Source organism: Raphanus sativus, chromosome 6 (assembly GCF_000801105.2).
Source record: "Raphanus sativus cultivar WK10039 chromosome 6, ASM80110v3, whole genome shotgun sequence".
NCBI lineage: Eukaryota > Viridiplantae > Streptophyta > Magnoliopsida > Brassicales > Brassicaceae > Raphanus > Raphanus sativus.
Window position 1 is genome coordinate 38930325 of NC_079516.1, and position 23594 is coordinate 38953918.

The 23594-nt window shown below is 30.1% G+C and overlaps 2 protein-coding genes across 2 annotated transcripts; one reads left to right on the top strand and one right to left on the bottom strand.

Annotated features, from left to right (window-relative positions):
* The first annotated feature begins 2975 nt into the window (after positions 1 to 2975).
* On the top strand, positions 2976 to 4251 carry LOC108810292 (short-chain dehydrogenase reductase 2a). The gene is made up of 2 exons (XM_018582412.2): positions 2976 to 3165; positions 3322 to 4251. Exons 1-2 carry the CDS (start codon positions 3077 to 3079, stop codon positions 4121 to 4123), a joined length of 891 nt encoding a protein of 296 aa, XP_018437914.1. The 5' UTR covers positions 2976 to 3076; the 3' UTR covers positions 4124 to 4251.
* Positions 4252 to 18852: 14601 nt separating this feature from the next.
* Positions 18853 to 21518, bottom strand: LOC108813296 (patellin-6). Its single transcript, XM_018585815.2, has 4 exons — positions 20706 to 21518; positions 19917 to 20041; positions 19691 to 19832; positions 18853 to 19328 (listed from the first exon to the last, which is right to left on the bottom strand). Exons 1-4 carry the CDS (start codon positions 21411 to 21413, stop codon positions 19065 to 19067), a joined length of 1239 nt encoding a protein of 412 aa, XP_018441317.2. The 5' UTR covers positions 21414 to 21518; the 3' UTR covers positions 18853 to 19064.
* Between the last annotated feature and the right edge of the window lie 2076 nt (positions 21519 to 23594).

A 23594-nucleotide genomic window follows, 5' to 3' on the forward strand; every position in this document is an offset into this window, starting at 1 on the left:
ATAGTGCATATGGTAGTATGAATCGCTTTAGACAGCAAGTGAAAAGATCTCGTTGAGCTGTGTTTTCACTTTTTGTATGCAATTCATATACAATAAGTTATTCACACTGTTTTTATAATACAAATCATTGATAGGCTATATATATGATTCGATCTTATAAGATTTTGCGTAGCGAGGCTTAATATTAATCTATGTTTAAATTAAGCGAGGTTTCCTTGTTAATGAAGTCATTCACTTAACAAATAAGTGGTCCAATTGTTCATGGTACGTCAAGCGCATAATTCATATATATATTAATTGTATCAGGCGCAATGGTTCCATCAAACTATACTGCACGCAGCACACACAAAATATATATAAATTGACCAAACAACTCGATCGGCGCAGAAAGAAATCTGATATATGAATCAGTATGCTACCAAACTATGTAGTAAAATAAGAAGTGGGACAGTTCAAAAACAAAAATAAGTTGGGGGTGGGGGGAGGGACTATTTATTCGATGAATATTATTACAGTGTACTACCCAGAATCTCTTGGTTAGAAAAAAGGACAAAGAGTTTATTAACTAGCTTTAAAATTAGGAGTAGTTGACCGGATCTGTATCCTCGTTCCTCGTAGACTACAACCATTATAATGTTATATTCCATGATGCAACTGCAAGTGTTGAAATGTGCGTGTGAGTTGTATATACAAGTACACCAACAAAAGAAAAAAGATTAACAGAACAAGTTGAGTATAGTTTTACGTGTTACTTTGGTATCTGCTGTCAAATTTATTTCAGTGTATACCCATTTATTTTGATTGACATATAGTAATTTATTTTTCTCATGGATTTATTTTATAAATGTTCATGTTACAGTGTTGATATTGATTCATGTTTACGACTCATTTGAATATCCGAGAGAGAATCTATACGTGGGCTGTACCTTCCACCTGAGAGTTAGGTATGTGTCTTTAATAGACCTGAATTTAACCATTTTCCAAAAAAAGTATTATAAGGAGTGTTCTGGAAACAAAGAAACTTTAATCTCCTTTTAGGCATACGCAGTGGCAGATGCATGTGAGCCAAGGAGTCGATACTTGCACCCATGAAAATTTTGAATTCTTTATAATGTTACTCATATTTTAATTAAGGCATGATTAGTTTTTTCGTTACTACCTGCAAAAGATTTTGCAATTGGTAGAAGTTGTTATTGTTTTGAAACAATCACATAAAATGTTACTCATAAAATATTATAAATTGTTTCAAACCATTATGAACTTCTTTAAATCAAAAGATGGTTCAACCTAGTATTTGTGGTAGGATATTTTTTTCTTTGAAAAAATAAAAAGAACAAACTAAAATATTCAATAAAAATTAAATTTAAATAATAGAAATTGTAAAATATATACATATTATATTTTAGTTTATATTATAAAACTGTAAAACAATATTTTCTATAATTTTTTAAAAAATTAATAGTAGGATTTTATAAATATGATTTTATATTTATTATAATATTATGATTTTTAATATTTTATAATTATATAAATTGTAAATATTATTAATTTATTATTTAACAGCTGTTGTAATTGGCTGTTAACCAGTAATATCAATTCTACAAATGCACCAATTTTTAATAATTGTACCAATCGTACAAATCTCTAAAAAAACGTTTAAAACCGTAATCATCCGGATCCGTAAACTTCTGCAACCACAACCGTAATCCCTACGATTACACTAGTCCCGTCCTTATTCTCTGTTATCAAAATTATATTTTACCTTTAACTGTTATGTTTATCTGTAATCCGCCCCGTGTTTCAAAAAAAAAAAAGAATCTGTAATCCCCCCACTACCCCACCCCAAAAAAAAATTGTTTACATCCTCCACTGGGTATAAGACCTGTCGTCACTAATATTTTATGATGACGTCAAACTTTCTTTCAGCAGAAATTGAACTAATATATAACGGAACTAATTCTTTATGCTAAACCACTATACCAACATACATTTGGTAAGTAGGATTCACGCTGGGATCTCTGTGTGAATCATGATTGGGCTATCATCGTCACATCACTTCTTTGCCCTCGCAGGAAAGAGATCGATACTTGTCTCTTCAAACTTACTCTCCAACTAGCAATATTTGGCGTGAAAGAAATAGCAAGCGCCACCATGTTATTTCCCTTAGCGCGTGCCAAATGGTCCAGTATATTGACAAAACTATTAGGAACAGGATCTCCTCCCTCCGACACCAAAAGTCACGCTTCTATAGCGATATGATGCAGGGATGGCTTGCTAGGATTACTTCTCTGTAATTTTCGTGTTTTTTTCTTTCTGTATGACTTGTGTTTGTTTTTGAAAGTATAAACTTCAGTGATCCGGATTTTCCATTTTGTTAATAATAAATTTAAAATTTCAACAAAAAAACATACAGTTGGTAAGTATCTTCCTTGTCCTTTTGACTGATATGATTCTGGTAATTAATACAAGAGATATCTCCTATATGACCCTTTCTTTATGGGTGCTGATGATTCTGGTAATTAATACAAGAGATGTCTCGTATTGCCAGCATAATAAATATTGGGTAGATCTCAAATCTAATTACTATTTTTATATAGATTTTTTCTAGTTAAATCCGATATCAAATCATCAATGATACACTCCAAAATTATTTTGGATTAGTTTCCAGATGGTTGTGAATGATTTTGTTTCATACAAGTAGATCCGGTTGACCTAAATAAGTTCATTAGTCTCCCTTATAAGTACTAAATCAATTAGTTCACATAATTCAGAAACATCCATTCAGTGTATATATATAAATATATCAATTATCTTTTGTTGTCTTTCATATCTGTTAGCTTTTGTGGATACTAAATTATTGTTTAGAATGATTCCAAAACTTGAGCATATGATTGGATGTTTCACGTTCGTAACTTATCTTTCGTACACGTCATACACTTGTATAGTTGTATAAATAGATGTAGTCGTATGCATCTATTAGGATTCATTTCCACACCAAGCTAAACAGTTCTCCCTTTCTCAACCTTTTGGTTAAAAAAAAGTTCTCCCTTTTAACTCACTCACTAAAAAACCAGGCATGCCGGCCCAAGTGATCCCTGACCAGACCTTTCAATCCATCCACGACACCATCATGGAGGAGACGAATTCAACTTTATTTCATAAAAGGTACAAAACTACTGATGCATATGAGTACATTAATGTTTGTACGTATTGCGATAACTTTCAAACTCAAAAATGAATCACACTTAGTAGTGTTTTTTTGTTAGTAGTGTTGATCGATCCCATCTCATTAATTTCATTCGTTTGCATATCTTTATATAGATTGGAAGGAAAAGTAGCCATCATAACCGGAGGCGCACATGGAATCGGCAAAGCCACCGTCCAGCTATTCGCGAGACACGGTGCCACGGTGGTGATAGCTGACGTGGACGCCACCGCCGGCTCTTCCCTAGCTAAATCTCTCTCATCATCCCAAGTCACCTTTCTATGCTGCGATGTCTCGGTCGAAGCTGACGTGGAAAACCTAGTGAACGTGACAGTGGCACGGTACGGTCGGCTCGACATTCTATTCAACAACGCAGGAGTTCTCGGCGACCAGAAGAAACACAAAAGCATATTAGACTTCAACGCTGAAGAGTTCGACCAAGTGATGCGTGTGAACGTGCGAGGCGCAGGGCTCGGCATGAAACACGCGGCACGTGCCATGATCAAGAGAGGGTTTAAAGGTTGCATAATCTCGATGGCTAGTGTGGCCGGCGTGATGGGTGGAATGGGGCCACACGCTTACACGGCGTCGAAGCATGCGATCGTTGGACTGACCAAGAACGCAGCTTGTGAGCTAGGCAAGTATGGGATTAGGGTTAACTGCATATCGCCGTTTGGAGTCGCTACGTCGATGCTGGTGAACGCGTGGAGGAAGGGTGACGTCGGAGATGGTGATGAGGTGGAGGAGATGGAGGAGTTTGTGAGGAGTTTGGCTAATCTGAAAGGAGAGACGTTGAGAGCGACGGATATAGCTGAAGCGGCGTTATATTTGGCGAGTGATGAGTCAAAGTATGTTAATGGACATAACCTAGTCGTTGACGGTGGCGTTACTACGGCGAGAAACTGTGTTGGTTTGTGATGTCTTTCTTCTTTTTTTCTTCTAATTGATCTGCTAATTGACTGGATTTGGTAAATCTTTTTGCGTTTTTATTTCTGTATTGCTGGAAACTGCTGGTGAATTAATAAACAGTTGTTTTAATTAGTACATTTTTTTTTCTTTTTGTCGGCAGTCAATCGATAGTTTACATTAGAACACTGAACACCTCTATTACAAAGGTTGTTTTTATTTCTGACTATTCGACAAAAGAATAAATAACTGTATGTATATAACGTAAATAGTTTAAAAAAAATATCCACTAACTAAATTGGAATAACAGACCTTATGGTCAAGTGGCAGTAGACGGGCCTGAGATGTTAACACGTTTCAGGTTCGATCCTCCTGCTATGCGAAACTAAGTCACATTGTTCTGTTCACCTAACGCGGATATGGATCTATGCTTTAGGATCCATTTGAATGTTCAGGAGAAAGAGTTCAACCGCGAAGTTGTGACTCCTCTGGATTTAACCAGATTAAAAAAAATTAATTTACAAAAAAAAACTAAATTGGAAAGAAAAACTCAAGAGAATAACTGAATTGAAATAAATATTCATTTTAAGATTTATTGGTTATGTGAATTAGTAAATTATAACCTTAAATCTCATAGTTATACTAATCAAAAATCTGATCTTAAACATTATTTTCTACACTCCACATCCTCAAATTATGTCCGGCAAATGATAAGTCTTTTATTTGCACATAAAAATTTAAGTAATTTGGAAAACAACAAATATTTACTTTAGCATTTGAAATATATTTTCGTTTAAGTTATGAAAAATTTACACCGTGGGGCAGTTTCATGTTTTTAATTACAAGATGAGTCACTTACCACTACTAAGGTAGTTTTTTGTAACAGCTTCCCACTTGTCTTAACTATCTGGTCACCACACAACCCAAAGCACCAATATTTTTGCTAACCATATCTTTTGTTTTAGCGGGAACCTTTCTCCACCCTTCATTTTTATTTAGTTTTGGACGGTGGAGATCTACTCTGATTTTTTTTGACAAGACTTAAATCTACCAAAGCTAAACCATCCGATTATATCTTCCATTCCACCATCCTACGTTCCAGATTTTCTGGGTTTTAACATCTCACAGTCCCTTTTTCTTCTTCGTTGTCTTCTTCATTTGAACAAAAGAAGATAAAAGCAAAACTTCAAAGATTCTGTATATTCCTAGGACTGATTGCGGCTAGAAATTGGTTTGTTCTGCTTATTATTTCTGTCATCTTCTCAAATCTCTCTTTAATCTTTTTTTACCATTATTTTCTCGGGTTATAATGTTGGACCATTGAGTGGTCATACCTGGAAAATGGATCTCCGTCGGCTCATTCTGAGAGTTTGTGATCGACAAGAAGAAGATGACACGTGTACATTGTGTACATTGATGGTGTTTATGTATACATTTTCAGTGTCCACAAATACATCAATAAACATGTGAAACATGCATAATTTGTTAGTGTACATGTGTGCATCGCTGGTGCATCATGTATACCATGATGCATGTACGTGGTGTCCTCCAATTACCTATGCATGTTATGCATATAGTTCACTAATTGTGTCCACGTGTACAATAAACTTAAGAAGTCCACTACTTTGAAACTTACTTATTTACACCATGACCCGCGGGACACACCACATACATGCAAATTTTATCGTCAGTTTATGGTGTCCATGTTTGACACTAATATTGTCCACGTGTACACTTTCCGGTGTCCATATGTTCCATCAATTAACTAATGATGTCCATGTACACATTACTAGTCTCCATGTACACACCGGCAGTATCCATGTGCACACTTCTGACCTCCATATCTACACTACACTGACGGTGTCCACGTGTACACTGTTAACTTATAAAGTCTATGTACATATCATTAGTGTTCATGCGAACACCGGTAGTGTCCCTGTGTACACTTCTTAAATCCATATCTACACTGCCGGTGTCCATGTATGCATGACAGAACTTTGCAAAGTATATTAATGTACATGTGTACATTTGATGGTGTTTATGTATACATTTTTGGTGTCCACGAATACATCAATAAACATGCGAAACATGCATGATTTTGTTGGTGTACGTGCATCGATGGTGTTCATGTATACCATGATGCATGTATGTGGTATGCTCCAATTACCTATCCATGTTATGCATATAATTCACTAATTGTGTACATGTGTACACTAAAATTAAGAAGTCCACTACTTTGAAACTTACTTATTTACACCACGACCCGCGGGACACACAACGTACATGCATTCTTATGGTCATCTAATGGTGTCCATGTTTGACACTTATATCGTTCACGTGTACAGTCTTAGGTGTCCATATGTACCATCACTTAACTAATGATGTCCATGTACATGTGTACATTTCTAAAATTCTTATCTACACTGACGTTGTCCAAGTATAAACTTTTCGCAATATATTGGTGTCCATGTGCACATTGATGGTGCTTCTGTGTACATTTATTGTGTCCATCTTTACATTGAAAAACATGCGCTTCATTAGTTGGTGCACATATGTATACTAACATGTCCCCATGGACACCATTAACGCACACATGGACAATGACAATGTTCACATATACACTAAGAATGTACACGTGGACCCCCATCAGTCATGAAAGGACGTGGTGTCCATACGTTCACTGTCCGTAAGATATCCACTCGTTTCCGAAACTTAACGAGTGTTGACAAAACATGTATCAATAGACTCACAAACATAATTAAACAAACATAATTAAACAAACATAAACAAAGAAAAAAGGTCCTCCGAAACAAGATGACAGTAGCACGAACATCTCCGAAGATCCCCTCAGTGCATCTCTTACCCTCAGCAGGAAATCCGCCTTGGAGTAGATGTTTGTCCTCTCCTTTGGAAAACGGTCAGTTGCAAAAAAGCACTCCGGTAGCAATTCCTTCACATTCTCGACACCGAAATCTGCTGCATCTACGACAGACATCAACCCTATTTTAAGCTACACCGATGCGAAGCCGGAAAAAAAAAGGTTAAACTAACCTTCTTCTCTCTCCTTGCCGCGACTGCTATGGGTTCTCGCCATCGTTAAATCCCCTCACTAGTCGCCCTTGGTTTATATCGTCGGAAATCACCACAAAACGCACAACCCTAGAATCTCCCCTCAAGTTTCCCTCTAAAAGCCTTGGGTCTCGTAAAACAGAAAATAATGGAGGAACGAGAAATTAAATTGGGAAGTGGAAAAGACGTCAATTGGTTTAATCGGGTTTATTTGAAATTAGGGCTCACCAAGATTTCAAATTTTAAAAACACATCAACCAGTTACCAAACCTAACTAGAGAAAAGGAAGGAGTCGCGCTGCTTAGAATTTAGTTAGGGATATTTTAAGTCATTTCAGCCAAAAACTACCTCACCCGTGATAACTGCCTCAACTTGTAATAAAAAGACATAAACTGTCTTAGGGTGAAAATAACTCTTAAGTTATTATGGGAGAGTCTGACAAGTGAGAATCCTTTTAATGACGTTTGCACTTATTATGGAAGTTTCTGAGTTTTAAGTGATAGTTGAGGTAATTTATACTCCCTCTGTTTTATAATAAGTGTCATTCTGAACTCATTTTCTTGTTATACAAAGAGTGTCACTTTACAATTCCAATGTAAATTATACTAATTTTCAGCTAAAAATTAATTGCAAACTGCATTGATTTTATAAATAATTTTATTTATCTAAAATACTATTGGTCAAAGAGGTATAATTAATTACAACTTACATATATTTCAATAACTTTCTTAATCTGTGTGAAAAATGTCACAACGACACTTTTTAAGAAACGGAAGGAGTAGTATAAGTTACATGTGCATAGTATATCGATATATGCTCAATTAACTGGCGCTGTATAACATCGCAAACATAAATTAGTTTCTTTAGGAAATCAAGAAATAAATTAACTCGCTGTCAAAATAAGTATACAGCTTAACTATTTTTTAACAATTTAAGCCATGAAATGACAGTTGTTCTTTAAGTTGACTTAATTTATGTGTAATGCAAAATTGTTCCCAAGTGGATAACTACGATAGACCCTTCACAGGCTTCACAGGCTTAACATATAATAATTGCAGGTTTACTTATCAAAAGATCGTTAATTAATGGGCACTTTGAGAAGAAACCAAGAAAGAGACCGATAGGAACAATTCTTTAGAGAATGATAAAATAGTATTTAAAGGAATAATTAGAAGGATGGAATCCGAATCTCTCGGACCAACTCAGAATTTTATACATGTTATGTCATATTGAGGATCACCAATAACGAATTATACTTTATTTAACGCAAAGTTGTTTTAAATGGAACTTAGCTTTATATAGTCGGAGCTAAAGGTTCGATCTTAGTGTATTCTAATAAAATGAATGCAAGGGTGTATGGTGTTGTAACACATAAGAGATCAACCAAATATTAAAATCAAATGTGGTTGTTGCGGTATTGTGAATCGTAACGAAGTTCACGAAGTAAAGATTGGTTCCCAATGGTCAAACACACAGCTACTCACTTAAAGAGACATCATTATTTCTTGAAAACAACGATTCGCATTCTTCGATAGCAGACTATATTTGACTAAATGGTCTATTATTCCCTTTTCAAAATGTTCTTTTTTTTTTGGTTCCGGACGATAATGAAAATCATAAGAAATAAAAGGTAAGCCGCATTATATATCAAACCGAAATTTCGGATGTTCCATTCGTTTCGGTGAAGATATATTCTGTTCCAATGCTTTTAACTTTTTAAGGCTTTTCCTAAGATGAATTACTTGAATGAATATTAAAAAAGAACTAGTAAGGTGTTGGATCGTGGAAACTTCCTTACCAAAAAGTTGATATCATGTTCGAATAGATAGAACTATTGTAAAAGTAACTCTAAGTTTTCATGTAGCATCACATTTTCTTCTTGTTACGAGATCATGTTACAATAAATATTACCATTGTTGTAAAATTAAGTAAGTATAAGTTTTCATGTTGCAACACATACTCAATTCTTGCTAGGAATATTTAGTGTTTAGGATTTGAAATGTTATCTACTTTTATATTCATGAATTCTACTATCTACGTTTTTAAATAAATGTCACTTTAACATTTTTTCACACAGATTAAGAAAGTGAATGAAATATAACTAAGTTTATATTAATTATATATGTTTGACCAATATTATTTGAAATAAATAGAATTATTTATAAGATCAATGCACTTTACAATTAATTTTAAGCTGAAAGTAATTAAAATTTCTATTGAAAATTTAAAGTGACACTTATCATGTAACAAAAAAAATTAGAATGACATTTATTATGAAAAAGTTAGTATTAAGTGTCATTCTAACATATTTTTTTGTTACAAAAAATGTTATTTTACAATTCTAATACAAATTATACTTATTTTCACCTGAAAAATAACTGCAAACTGCATTGATTTTATAAATAATCTTATTTATCTCAAATACTATTGATCAGAGGGGTGTAATTAATAACAACTTGCATATATTTCTGTCACTTTCTTAATTTGTGTGAAAATGTCAAAGTGACACTTATTCAGAAACGGAGGGAATACGAAACAGAGGAAGTATATGTTTAGTTTTATCTGTTCTATCAGTTTCATGTTTCTTTTCTGTTTAATTATATGATTTTATACATTTATAAATTTGAAAAAAAAATATGTCTTTAGGTGTTTTTACTATTTTAATTAATAAAACTAGATCTTAGCTCACACAACCACGCAAATATTTGTTTTCAGTTTATATATTTCAATATTTATTTTAGATCATTGGTGGTATATATTTTAATATTAATTATATATTAAAATAATTATATAATTATTTCAAATACAATAATTTTATAATTTACATGTTACAGTTAATCAATTGTTTAAAATTGTCACATGCATTTGTCGCTTCTTATTATATATTTATCTTATTGTATTTGCATTTAATTACTGAAAATTAGTGTATGCATGAAACAACATAGCTAAAAATTATTTTTATTTAATTTATAATAATTCTGACTCACTGTCCTTCAAAACTGGTTTTTTTAGTAATATTTTTTACGTTTATTTATTTTAGATAATTTATTATTGTATATACAGAAGTCTAAGATTTGTTAAATTTTTTATACATGTATTATATAATTTGCGAATATTAAGTCGTTCTGTCATCCTATTATATTTTAACATAAATATTTTATATTTATGAAAATAAATTTATCAATTTAATATAATTTATCATATTTAATTAAATATAATAGTCTATTTTAACATGATTTATTCTTATTATTATAAATACATAAAAATAAAATAGAATTTTCATTCTTCATTTTATAAACGATACCTGAATATATATACCACTACATAATAATATTGATATGAAAAATAAACTATATCATTATTAAAGTAGTTTCAAAGATTTTACGTTATTAGATTTAGTAAATATATATATGGAATTTATGAACATAATTTCTGGTTTTATTTCTAAATTTTAAATGTATATATGGAAGAAATATTTTGAGATACTATTAAGAACAAAAAAAATATTTTTAAAATAGAAAATTCAATATATTGAACTTACAAACTAATATATCTTATTTGAAAAATTGCTTGAAATGCACTAAGTTAGATAAGATTTTTCATTTGAAACAGAAAAAGATATTTCTTTCTAACAAAATCTTTTAAAGATCTTTATTAAATGTGTTTTTGAAAACTAATAAACTTAAATTGTTATTATCATTAAAATATTTATATGATTTTAATTTTCGTTCATCAATCAAAAAAAATTGAAAATTTTATTGTATTTTATTATGATAACAGTTTAAATTAATTAACTTTTCAGAAATAAATTTTATCCTGATTTTAAAAAGATTTTCTTAGAATTTTATTAAACAATATTTTTTATTTATTTTAAATAAAAGATAAATATATTAAAAGATATGATTATTAAATTATGTAAAATTTGATAAACTTTCGAGAGGATGATCCATTTAAAAATATCACACATAAAAAAGTCATAACTTCTATTTTAATAGAATACTAGATTTTGACCCGCACCCCCGTGTGGGTGTATATTTATAAAATATATTGTTTTATGTCAATATTATAGTTGAACAAAAAATCTGAATCCAAAAAAACTGAACCGATCCAGACTAAAAAAAAGTACCAAACCTAAACCGAAATTGATTAAATATCAAATTTTGGTATTTAGAGAAGTGAAACCGAATTTGATCCGAACCGCAGTATTTCGGATACCCGAGTGTATTCGAAATAAATTTATATACTTATATATATATATATATATATATTAAAGATTTATTGTATATAAAACATCCATAATATATATGGTACTTTTAAGTTGGTTTAAATAATTGGAAATATATATAAATAGTCAAAAGTAAATATTTAAAATAGTTAAAATATACTCAAAAAACCAAAAATACTTAAAAATAGTTATTGATTCTTTATACAAATATTTAAATTAAACCAATTTATATGTTAAGTTCAGATATTTTGTCATATATTCAAATTGATATGTAATATATTATTTTGTTTATATATTTTAAGAAATTTAAAGTATATAATGAATTTTAAAAATAATTTAAATGAGTTATCTGAAACCGAACAAACCCGTAAAGATCCAAATCGAGTCTAAACCCGAATAATATGTTAATACCATTTTAATTTTTTTAATAAATAGTAATATTCTTATGATAAATAGTTATGTTAAAAATAAATTTATATTATAATTTTTTGATGAAAAAGTTATTTTATAATTTGTTTTATATTACTATGAAATGTCAATCTATTATTAAATCATATTAAAGATAAGCTAAATATTTATAATAAGAGCTAAAGTAATTTTAACAAACTTTAATTATTTTCATTTATGTAATAATTAATTTTATTATTGATATTGATTTTTTATTTTAAAAGGTGAATACCATATAAAATATTTTGATCAGTTAAACATTTATTCCATTATTCCGCAAGTTTCGAATTTTCCTCGGTTTAATTATTTTTTCCGTAGTTTAACTATTTTTTCTGCGATTCTGGGATTAACTAATGGTTATCAATCGGGTGCTATGTTTCCAAAAAATATTATATTGTTATTCATGTCTCTAAACAAACATTTTTTAACTGTTATTCATGTTTCCAAAAAAATATTTTTTTTTTAAAGCCTTATATCAAAGTTTCCAAACAAACATCTTTTTAAATTGTTATCTATGTTTTCAAACAAACCTAATTTGTGATTGTGGTAGTTGATTGATATCGAAATAATTATGGTGATTGCTTAGATATAGAAAAAGATTTTGGAAGATAATTTCGTTTAGGAAAATAATAAATGATAATTTTATAATTTGAATTCAATTAATTGGGTCGTGATAATATTGGTTGTTTAAGATGGTTGTGATTTTGAATAACATAATTTATAATAAAATGGTTTTGATTCAGGAGACCAAGAGTAACCGATGGAATTATATGGTTAAGTAAAGTTATTTATTGGTACATAGGTATGTATCTTTTGACTCATTTGATTCAGAAGTCAAAGATGAACGAAGGCAGTATCAAAATTTCATTATGTTTTATTACTGTTATAAAACCATATGTATAAAAGTACATATTGTATTTTTATGATTTAAAATGTTCTGGTTTAGTAATGGTATTGTAGTTTAAGGGTTTAGTAAATCGACCAAAAAATGTGTTTAATAATTTGTGCTCAAAGATATCTTAACGGGTTAAATATTATAATTAAACGGGTTTGTATTGTTTTAGTTAAGTCACATGTTTTTATTTTTAAGGAATAGTTTTAAATGAAACTGGTTTAAGAAACTTAGGACTAAATACTAAGTGTATTTCAGTTTTAATAGATTAGATATTTTTTGTGGCAACGTTTTTACAAAGTAAAGCTAATTATTTATCGTGATATCTGAATTTTTTGGTTTTGTTTGTTTTAGATTTCAGATTGTTAAAATATAATAGGTTTTATAAGGAATTTGTTTTGCAAAATGTAAACACAAAAAGTATTTTTCTTTGTTGTCTTCTACAATTAAAAAGAAAAAAGCCCCTGGATGTTTATGGCGGTCTCCCCAGTGGGTAAAACCCAGATTTCCAGTGGACGGTTTTTAAGTACTCGCTAGGAGTTATTTAGAGCATTCAGATACAAATGTCATAAAAAAAAATTTGTTTCAATGATTAATTAACGGAAATGAGTTTATTGGGGGAGAAAAGGGAAAATATACACCAAAACTCAACTGCCCAAATCCTAACTTTTAAGGCTGTAACTGGTTTATTTTAGGAGGAATATGTTGGATAATAGGAATGACTGTTTGCAAAATAGAAAAAAAATTGAAATGATGAATGAAATAAAATAAAAATTGAAATTACTAATGAAATAATGGATTCCAAATAATTTTATTCCACAAAACAACACTCCATGCCAGTTGCAGCCTAGATAAGATAACCCAATCCTACTCTCTATCTCCAAAACTCAGAAGCTTCTTCTACTCCATCGAAGCTATTTTTCACTGAAAGTTGAAACCATTAGGTACATAAGTTATATTAGGCTAGTGTGTTGTTCCACAAGTGAGAAAGGTTATTTTTCTTACATTTTCGCATGGGCTAGAATTTAACCTTAATTACTTGTTCTCAAAGTAGTATTATTAGTTAACACTTATCGGATCTTGCATGGCTTGTCATTCCTCAAATACTTCACGTAATACCTCAATGCAAACAAAGCTAACTCGTATTCAAAGTCGTGAAAATATAGTCACACGATAGCAAGCTGCGATTACAATCTTCCAAGCATGCAATTACATGCATCTTGTCATATATTTACTCCCGCTTATATATATCCCTTAGTCTATATTTGAGAAGTGATTTGCCATATGTCTTCTTTACAATCGTTTTCACAAAAAAATTGTGACGTGGTTATTAGAGTTGATGACATGTCATATGGTTAAATATGACATGGACAATTATATTTAATGCTGATATATATTTTTGGAAATCTTTTTAGAATATGGCAATAACTCATATATTACATTCCTTAGTCTATATTTGAAAAGTGATTTGCCATATGTCTTCTCTACAATCGTTTTCACAAAAAAATTGTGACGTGGTTATTAGAGTTGATGACATGTCATATGGTTAAATATGACATGGACAATTATATTTAATGCTGATATATATTTTTGGAAATCTTTTTAGAATATGGCAATAACTCATATATTACATTTAACATTAATTTATATTTTTGGTAAACTTTGTAGAATATGGTAATAACTCATAAATCATCACTAAAATAAATATATTCAAATATGACATTTTGAATTTCGAAATACTATATAATTTTAATTTTATAATTATAAATTTTATTACCTAAAATTTTCTAAATTTTCTGAAGTTTAAATAAAAAAATCAAATCGTAATATCATTAGTTTCTTTTACATATCTACAAATTATATAAATATTATTTAGTTTTAATTTTTGATAACTATACAATTTTATATGATTTTTAGTAATTTTGTACAGGTTGATTTAATGTATTTAAACTAAATGAAATAAATAATTTTTTATCTAAGATTTTAACTTTATATATATATCCCTTAGTCTATATTTGAGAAAATGATTTGCCATATGTCTTCTTTACAATCGTTTTCACAAAAAAATTGTGACGTTGTTATTAGAATTGATGACATGTCATATGGTTAAATATGACATGGACAATTATATTTAATGCTGATATATATTTTTGGAAATCTTTTTAGAATACGGCAATAACTCATATATTACATTTAACATTAATTTATATTTTTGGTAAACTTTGTAGAATATGATAATAACTCATAAATCATCACTAAAATAAATATATTCAAATATGACATTTTGAATTTCGAAATATTATATAATTTTAATTTTATAATTATAAATTTTTATTACATAAAATTTTCTAAATTTTCTGAAGTTTAAATAAAAAATCAAATCGTAATATCATTAGTTTCTTTTAGATATCTACAAATTATATAAATATTATTTAGTTTTAATTTTTGATAACTATACAATTTTATATGATTTTTAGTAATTTTGTACAAGTTGATTTAATATATTTAAACTAAATGAAATAAATAATTTTTTATCTAAGATTTTAACTTTATATATATACATATATATTATTAAATAAAATTTAAAATAAAAAAAAAGATTTCCTCTTAATTTTATGCTTAACTAATGATATTTATATTAATTATTGGTCAAAATAATAAAATATATGATATTAATAAATTACATTTTAAAATATAAAATTTAACTTTTAAAAAATTCATCACTACACATGGTGCAGGAAAATACCTTGATTAATAATTGTGACATGGCTAATAAAATTGATGACATGTCTTATAGATTAATATGACATGGAAAATTATATTTAATGTTAATTTATATTTTTGGTAAACTTTTTAAAATATGGTAATAAATCATATATTACATTTATTGTCTATTTGTATTTTTGGACCTTTTTAAAATATGGTAATAACTCATAAATCATCATTAAAATAAATATATTCAATTATGACATTTCAAATTTCGAATTATTTACATAAATATATACATATTATTAGAAAATTGTAAAACTTAAATCAAAAATTAAATTAAATCGTAAAATCATTAGTTTCTTACATATATCTATGGATTTTATAAATATTGTTTAATTTTTTATTTTTGACAATTATTGCAATTTTACATATTTATTTAATATATTTAATTAAAATAGATAGAAAAATCTACCTAAGATTATAATTTTAAATATATACATGCACATTCTCAAATATAATTCAAGATAAACAAAATTGTTTTATCTTAATTTTAATGTTCAATTAAATCAAATTTATATTAAAATATTGATAAGAAAAAAGAAAATTTATAATATTAATAACAAATTAAATATAAATTATATTTATCTATTAAAAATATTTTAAAATTCTTTTACTGCACATGGTGCAGGAAAACACCTAGTATATATATATTGTCTCTTCAAGGTAGTTGCAGATTTAAATTTAATGTTATCCTTGTATCTAATTTCATAGAAAATCGATCAATTCATACGTTTGGACTCTGTGTTAAAACATGTATCACAGCATATTGTAAATTCAAATTTCATATACAAACAAACACTGTCTTAGGTTTAAACATATTTTGACTATGTCTCTACTACTCAAATGGTTACTGTATCTTATCTGGATTCGACGTATGTTTTCCACTTGATATTTTCCGCTTGATATTTTTTTTACCAGTAACTAACAAGTAACAACAGACTCATATAGATTATGTAAATCAAAGCGGTAGTTCTGCATCTATATGGACTACATAAGACGGTTGTTTTCTTGCACTACATACTAAACTGTCCACCTTCTTATTTTGCGTCCGTGGTATATGAATGATAACTGAGCTCGTGAAACTCCTCATCAACAAAAGAATATCTTATAGATAATTTGTAAAAACTGATCATTCCTCTGGTTTCGAAATCATCGTCACCAGCTGAAAATAATCTGTTACAAATGTTACCAAAAATTACCGTAGATCCCTCATATATTTCATTGCCTAAATAAGAGTTTCCCATTCCGAGTATAGTGGCGATTGGCTTGTACGAATGTTTCTTACTCCTATTAACCCATCAAATCCTTCCAAACGAGTGTTCCTTGCTCCCACTAACCCATCAAATCTTTTCAATGTGCTATACTATCCTTGGCCGGAAAATCTATCATGATCTTTCCATAATCCGTTTGTGAAACACTATCTACCTAGAATACTTGGGATTATCACTAGTGCTGATGAACCATTATGAACTGTTCCCTGAGTGAATGCATTTTGTGCTGCAGCCCAGAGTAATGAATTTTCCACTTGATATTTTCACGTAATAACCATGTAAATCCACATAAACATCCATTAAATATATAAATATATAAGACACTATAACTATTTAACTAATGAAGACACAGTCAAAGTATTATAGATCTAAAAGTGTGTTTGGGTATAAAATTTGAATTTACAATGTGTTCGGACATAGTTTGAATGTGGACTACGGTATTCTGTTGATGGATGATTGGCCGATTTCTCTTAGTGTTATAGTAGATTCATCCGGGTCGGCTTAATACAATTAAGGAATCTTGAAAAAAAACTTTTTTAAACCTTACAAACAATCTATCTTATTAAAACAGAAACATTCTGTTGAACCTAACATTTATTTTGTAAGTTTTTAAATTAAATACACTTTTATACTTTATAGTTAAACATATATTAAATCACTAATATTTCTTTCTTTATACTACTATCCATGTTTCCAAACAATATATTTATTTCTTTATACTACTATCAATGTTTCCAACAATATATTTTTATACTACTATCAATGTTTCCAAACAATACAATAAGTAATCTCTTAGTTATTTTATATCTATCATTTTCTCTTTAAATTTTTGTAGAAACGTCATAATTTCATAAATTGCCAAATAATGAACTTTAAAATTTGGATTATAAGATTACAAATTATGAAACTATTACAATTTAAATCCAATTAGATTACATATCGGTCATCCATCAGTTCAATCGGTTAGTCTCGGGTTTTAATGATTTTTTAATATGAATATTTTAAAAACATAAATTGAATTGTCAGATCTCCGGATTAACCGGTATTGTCACAATCGGGTTGAATTTAAAAACACTGATTTAAATGTAAAAATATTTTAAATAGACACTCTTTAAAAATTACCAAAATATTTGTTAAGTTATTAGTGAAATTTTTCATCGTAAAATATCATGCGCTTCAAAAGCGCGGGTCAAAATCTAGTATTATCTTTAAAAGTAAAGCTATAGAAAACTAAACATTTTAAAAACCTTTTCTATTTGTTTATACTTGATACTTACTTAATGATTTATTTAAATATTAATATTAGCTGATTTAAATTTTATTAAATATATATGTATACTTTTTCTTACATGAGTCCCTTGGCGATCTGACTGACTAACCCTATAATATTAGCCGGTACTGAACTGATAAGATATATCTCATGTTATGATAAGTGATCTTGTCTCTTTTTCACTCTTCATTTCATAAACCTATATATTTTCAGACTTATCACTTGCATTTTTTGCTTCTTCTTCTGCACCATCTAATTTGATTTTTTTCTTCACTTACAAAATTTATCCAAATTTCCAAAAAAGGAAAAACACACAAAGATTTATTTCTAAAACTTTAAAACTAGTTTTAAATTATAATATAAATTTAATTATCCTGAAATATTTTAAAATTTTACTGTAAAAATTTATCTAAGAAATTTTTTGATGATTCTTTGTTACCATTTCAATAATGTTACATATGTACGTATGTTTCTGAACGTTGGGCTTTCCTATGTTTTCGTTTGTTTTGGTTTAAACTGGTACTTTGTTTCTTCTTGGGCCATCGATTTCTTTTCCGTTGGGGTTTTGTACATTTTGTTTCTGATTTGTATCACTGAACAAATACTATTAGATATCAAATGCCAATAATCAAAACTCATTGAGAATGCAACTTAGACAAATTGTATTATATGTTGACAAAAAAAAAAGACAAATTGTATTATATACACAATTGGTGGTTCTCAAGGATCTCAACAGTAATAATCAGTGTTCTATGAAATGTCTGATAATAAACCCAAACGAGCATAAAAGATTGCCACTTTTCACTTTTCAGTCTAACGTTATATATTAAACCAAACATTAAAATGTCATACAATCATTGTTTTTATACATATCTCCTCGCATTTTCGAAACCCAGTCCAACACGACCGTTGATCAAACAAACCTAGTACTCAAACTCAAGAAAGAAAATCCTCAGCACAACCAAAAAAAGAAGTAGTAATAAGAAACCCATCTTCTGAACAACGAGGTCTTAGACGGCTGTAGTAGATTTCCGGACAGTGTAACGATAAGCAGCAACTTTCTTCTTGCGGGACAAAGTGTTATCAACAGAGAGAATGAGTTTCCCAGCTTCACCTGTCGTGAAAGAGTTGCACACAGCTTCATCTGAAGCTTTCATCTTTCTTGGTTTCTCCACCACAATTGCATAACTCCCTTCGGCGTTTGGTACAAACTCTGCCGTGTACTCTAAGTCCCAGCCTCCAACTACTATATCCCATGTTATAGTTGCTCCACCCTGTAATATCATATACCACACATACTCACACTTTATAATTCATCAAATCAATTAACTCACTTGATATATGTAAAGAAGGCAAATCCCTTAGATAGCACAAAAGAGTTTTATGACAAAATAAAACTTAAGGAGATAATCCGCAAAGTAGCACTAAATTAAAATGTAAAATGACTAAATTACTCCAAAACTTAACCCTAAACACTTATCACTAAAACCAAACCCAAAGATAAACTAAAATAAAAACTCTTTTCTAAGTTAATGCTATTTTGAGATATTTCTCTTCTGTGTTATTTTTGAACAAAAACAAGTGTATGTGTTAACGTATTGTATTTCTCAATGGAAAATATTTATTGATATATTACCTCAATGCCTTCGATCTGAATGTTAACTTTCTCACCGCCCTTAATGGAGAATTCAGAGGCGGGTTTTGGTGGTCCATTTTGTGAGTCCGTAGGACGGCTAAGACCGCCGTACTGCACCGGAATATCTTCCGGCCTTATGAACCTGACATAAGCATGCATAGTTAAACAAAATGGGTAAAAAAAAAAATACAAGAGAAAATAGTATTGAAAGTTTTATGGTGTTTACTTGTAGAGTGTTTCAGCTGCATTTCCTTCTTTGGACATTACAAACTTGCTCTTTGTTCTATGTGTCAAGAAAGGGCTGAACATTGAGTAGATGACACTGAAGTACCAAGGCACGTTGATGAATATCTACAAAAATTAAAATAAAAAAAAAAAGGATTCATCAAAACTTCACGAGTTGAAATAGTATTAAAATGATCTATTAGTACCTTTTACACGATAAAATATTTGTTTGTTACTCAAATCTCAACATGAGAAATGCTTTGTTTATAGCTATTAATATTATGTCATTGTCCATTTGTCTTTGTCAATAGAGACTGATTATTAATAAATTCAGCGTACGGCCACACAAAGAATCCTTCAGTTTTAACTGTAGCGGTAGATGACAAAAGCTAAAGAAGTAAAATTTACGGAAAGTAAAAACAAAAACAAGAATCAAAACTGCACAAGTCAGAAGATGATGCCAACACAGAAACATCTAAAACAACTCTTTATTGTTTCTTCAAATCCATTTTTTGAAAATTTGAACAAACACAAGATTTGCACCAAAATTATGTTAAGATGAAAAATACTAATCAAGAAAAGATTTCTTCAACGAGATTCAGACATGTACTAAGCATTTAAGACAGTTCAGATTTTCTTGAATGAGAGATTCGCAAGCAACACAACACGCAAAACAGAGCAAAAGCACATGAAAAAACCGTAACATGTTCTAGTTTTTTTTCAGACAAAACAAGTACAGAAACATAATCTCGAGAGATTCAAGTTCTTGTCTCCAAAAAGAAACATTTACCTTAGTAGCAACCATCTCAGGGTAATTATCCTGAAAGAGAGAAAGGATCTGGTTCGAAGCAACTCTAAGCTCTCTCTTAGGCATGTCCTTGAGATCCGTAACCTGAATCATAGAATTAACACCACCAGGTTTGAAATGAAGCATCTTGACACCTCTCTCCAGAACCTGAACTCTCCACCTCAGAAAGCTTTTGAGTTTCTCTTCGTCACCGAACACCCTCTCGTACATCTCTCTCTCTTTAAACACGCCGTACGCGTTGTAACACACGGGGTGTCCTTCTTTGTCGTATCCTCTCATGTAAGCGACTTTGCCTTCCAAATCCTTGAAACCACCGAGATCTTCTTCCGTCAGCTTCTCTGCTTTGAACTCTTCTCTCCACTCCAAACACTTCTCGAGCATCCTCAGCGAGTCTCCGACTTTGAAGTCTCTTGCTCTGAGGAACTTGAGGAGGATGACGTCAGCTCTGTCGTCACCGCCGAGGAGAGGGACTCCCCACATGGAGGAAGCTCCGAAGGAGGAAGATGAGAGTTTGTCTTTGAGCTCTTGGAGGGCTTTCTGCTCGCTGGGTTTGAGTTCGGAGACGAAGTAAGTGTCTTCTTTGAAGTGGTTGGAGCGGAGGGTGATGAGAGAGGACATGAAGCTTTTCTTCGGCTCTGCGTTTGGAGTTTTTGTGTGGTCAAATGGGCTTGGGGACAATGCAGAGTCCATTGATTCTTTGATTATCGATGGAGAAGAGAAGAGAGGAGAGGAGAGACGACAAGGGAGGATCGATGTAATGATAAGCAAGAAGAGTGAGAGTGACGGGAGAGAGAAAGAAAGATATAGGCGTGACTTCTTGATTTCTGATTTTTGAACAGATAACGCGGCTTTTTACAATAATAATTTTTTTTAAAAATCTGATAAAGCTTATTTTTACTGAATTTCCAATTCCAACGCTATTTAATTTACTTTTTCTTTGCTAAAGGGCTTCTATTTTTAATATTTTGTATTAAATATTCATATTTATTTTTTTTATTATAAGTTTTATTTTACATTTTGATTGCATATATTTTGTATTAAGTTTTTCATTATATATCTTCTTTATACATTTTGATCGCATTTATCTGAATTTTTTTATCAATGTTTTTAGCTTATTAACAAAAAATATAATTAGAAATAAACCGGAAGTTTCAATATTTTTAATATGTTTTAGAAAAACTTAGTATGAAATGGAGGAAATAGTTTTTTCAAATTTTCTACGAAATTGATTAGAAGATTGTGACCATACATACATATATGTGTGAAATTTTAAATTTTAAAAAGAAAACACACAAATATCAAAAAGTATGTATATCAGGAAACATGTTTTGTTAATTGAATGTGAATTGAGATTGGGAAAGATCTTTTTAAGCGAATTGGATTGAGACAGAAGAAGAATGGTGTTGGGAAAAAGAACAGAGAGATTGAAAGTGGTGCGTGAGAGTCACATGCATTGAGGGAGGAGCGTGAGTTTGCAGCAAAGAGGTAACGTGAAGAAGAGGTGATAATAATTATGAGAAGGGACGGGGGGCGTGTTTGGTTCACCAAAACTCAAAAAAAAAGTCACTACGTTCAAACACACACCTCTACGTTCAAACTTCAAACACACTTTTTGATATTTGTGTGGGATGGCGAGTGGATGTTCAGTCTCAGTGCATCTAAATCTTGGATTGAAGTCGTTTGCTTTGTTCTTTGTACGTGTGAATATATATGGTATTTACGTATAATTAATCTTAGAATTCTAAGACTCAAAGACTATATAATAACTTGGTAAATTCTTGTTGTTACTCTCCTCTAGATTCTAAAAAGCAGAAGGATTTTAAAGCTCACCACTTTATTTCAAGTTTCAACATACTAATGAGAAGGATTAAGGAGGGATTATGAGAATATTTCGGGATCCGCTCAATTAGCATATAAAATACATTAGTTTAGCCAAAAACAATCATCTTTTCCACACCATGCGATTTCGACTTTATACTTTCCAGTTCATTCCCATAAACCTACAAATAAACATTTAATTAACATTATTCAAGAAAATAATAACTAAACGAACAGTTAGTATTACCAATGTGTGTATCAATGGCAATGGTAATAACGTTGGACCACATCTAAATTAAAACTTACAATAACAGTCAGTTGGAGTTTCTATTACTATTCCCTATCTTGTTAATGAGTATTTTATTTTCGCTTTTCTAGCTGGAGAAGTGAATATGAACACAACAATTTCAGAATTTTGTTTTATAAAAATTTGAAACAAATTGCAAAATTAAGGGAAAATCTATGCAGTAATCTTTTATTTATTTATAAAGGGATGTAAATGCTCTTGCCAATCTGATCTTTTTTTGTAAAACTTGTAAGACTCCATTATACATATGTCTTCCTTTTATAGTTTTTTTTTTTTGCTAAATCTTCCTTTTATAGTTAACTATATATTTGTTTAGTTTTGAATATTCAGTATGTCCTTTTGTTTTCATTTATGTTATTCTAAATATCTGTATACAAAAATTACTACAAAATTTGGAAAACTATTAAAATGTTTTGGCGTTTGCTGATAACTGGTGGGCCTCTCTTGTGCTGATTCTCTTGGACATAATACTTTAACAATGTTTGAAACCTTTGGCTTTGGAGATCGCTTTTGACTTAGTGCGACAGTGGAACAGTAATTGATTAAGTACCCTTTAATCATTCGGGGATGCCTTAAAGATAGCCTCTGTCATTGCTTCGGCAGTTTACATTTAAAAAAAAAAATTGAGGGGCTGGACTTATTCTATCAATTTGGTTTATTTACAACGATTTATAAATGGTAACTCGTTTAGCTGAACAAGAAAACTAGTGGTTGAATTTGTGGAATTTTCTTTGATGATATATTTG

What these genes read in the sequence shown, in the direction of transcription:
- LOC108810292 (XM_018582412.2), top strand. Translation starts at nt 3,077, where the DNA reads ATGCCGGCCCAAGTGATCCCTGACCAGACCTTTCAATCCATCCACGAC. An exon ending in TCAACTTTATTTCATAAAAG is followed by an intron (nt 3,166 to 3,321) that starts GTACAAAACTAC and finishes ATCTTTATATAG; the next exon opens with ATTGGAAGGAAAAGTAGCCA.
- LOC108813296 (XM_018585815.2), bottom strand. Translation starts at nt 21,413, where the DNA reads ATGGACTCTGCATTGTCCCCAAGCCCATTTGACCACACAAAAACTCCA. An exon ending in CTGAGATGGTTGCTACTAAG is followed by an intron (nt 20,042 to 20,705) that starts GTAAATGTTTCT and finishes TAATTTTTGTAG; the next exon opens with ATATTCATCAACGTGCCTTG. An exon ending in TTCAGATCGAAGGCATTGAG is followed by an intron (nt 19,329 to 19,690) that starts GTAATATATCAA and finishes ATGATATTACAG; the next exon opens with GGTGGAGCAACTATAACATG.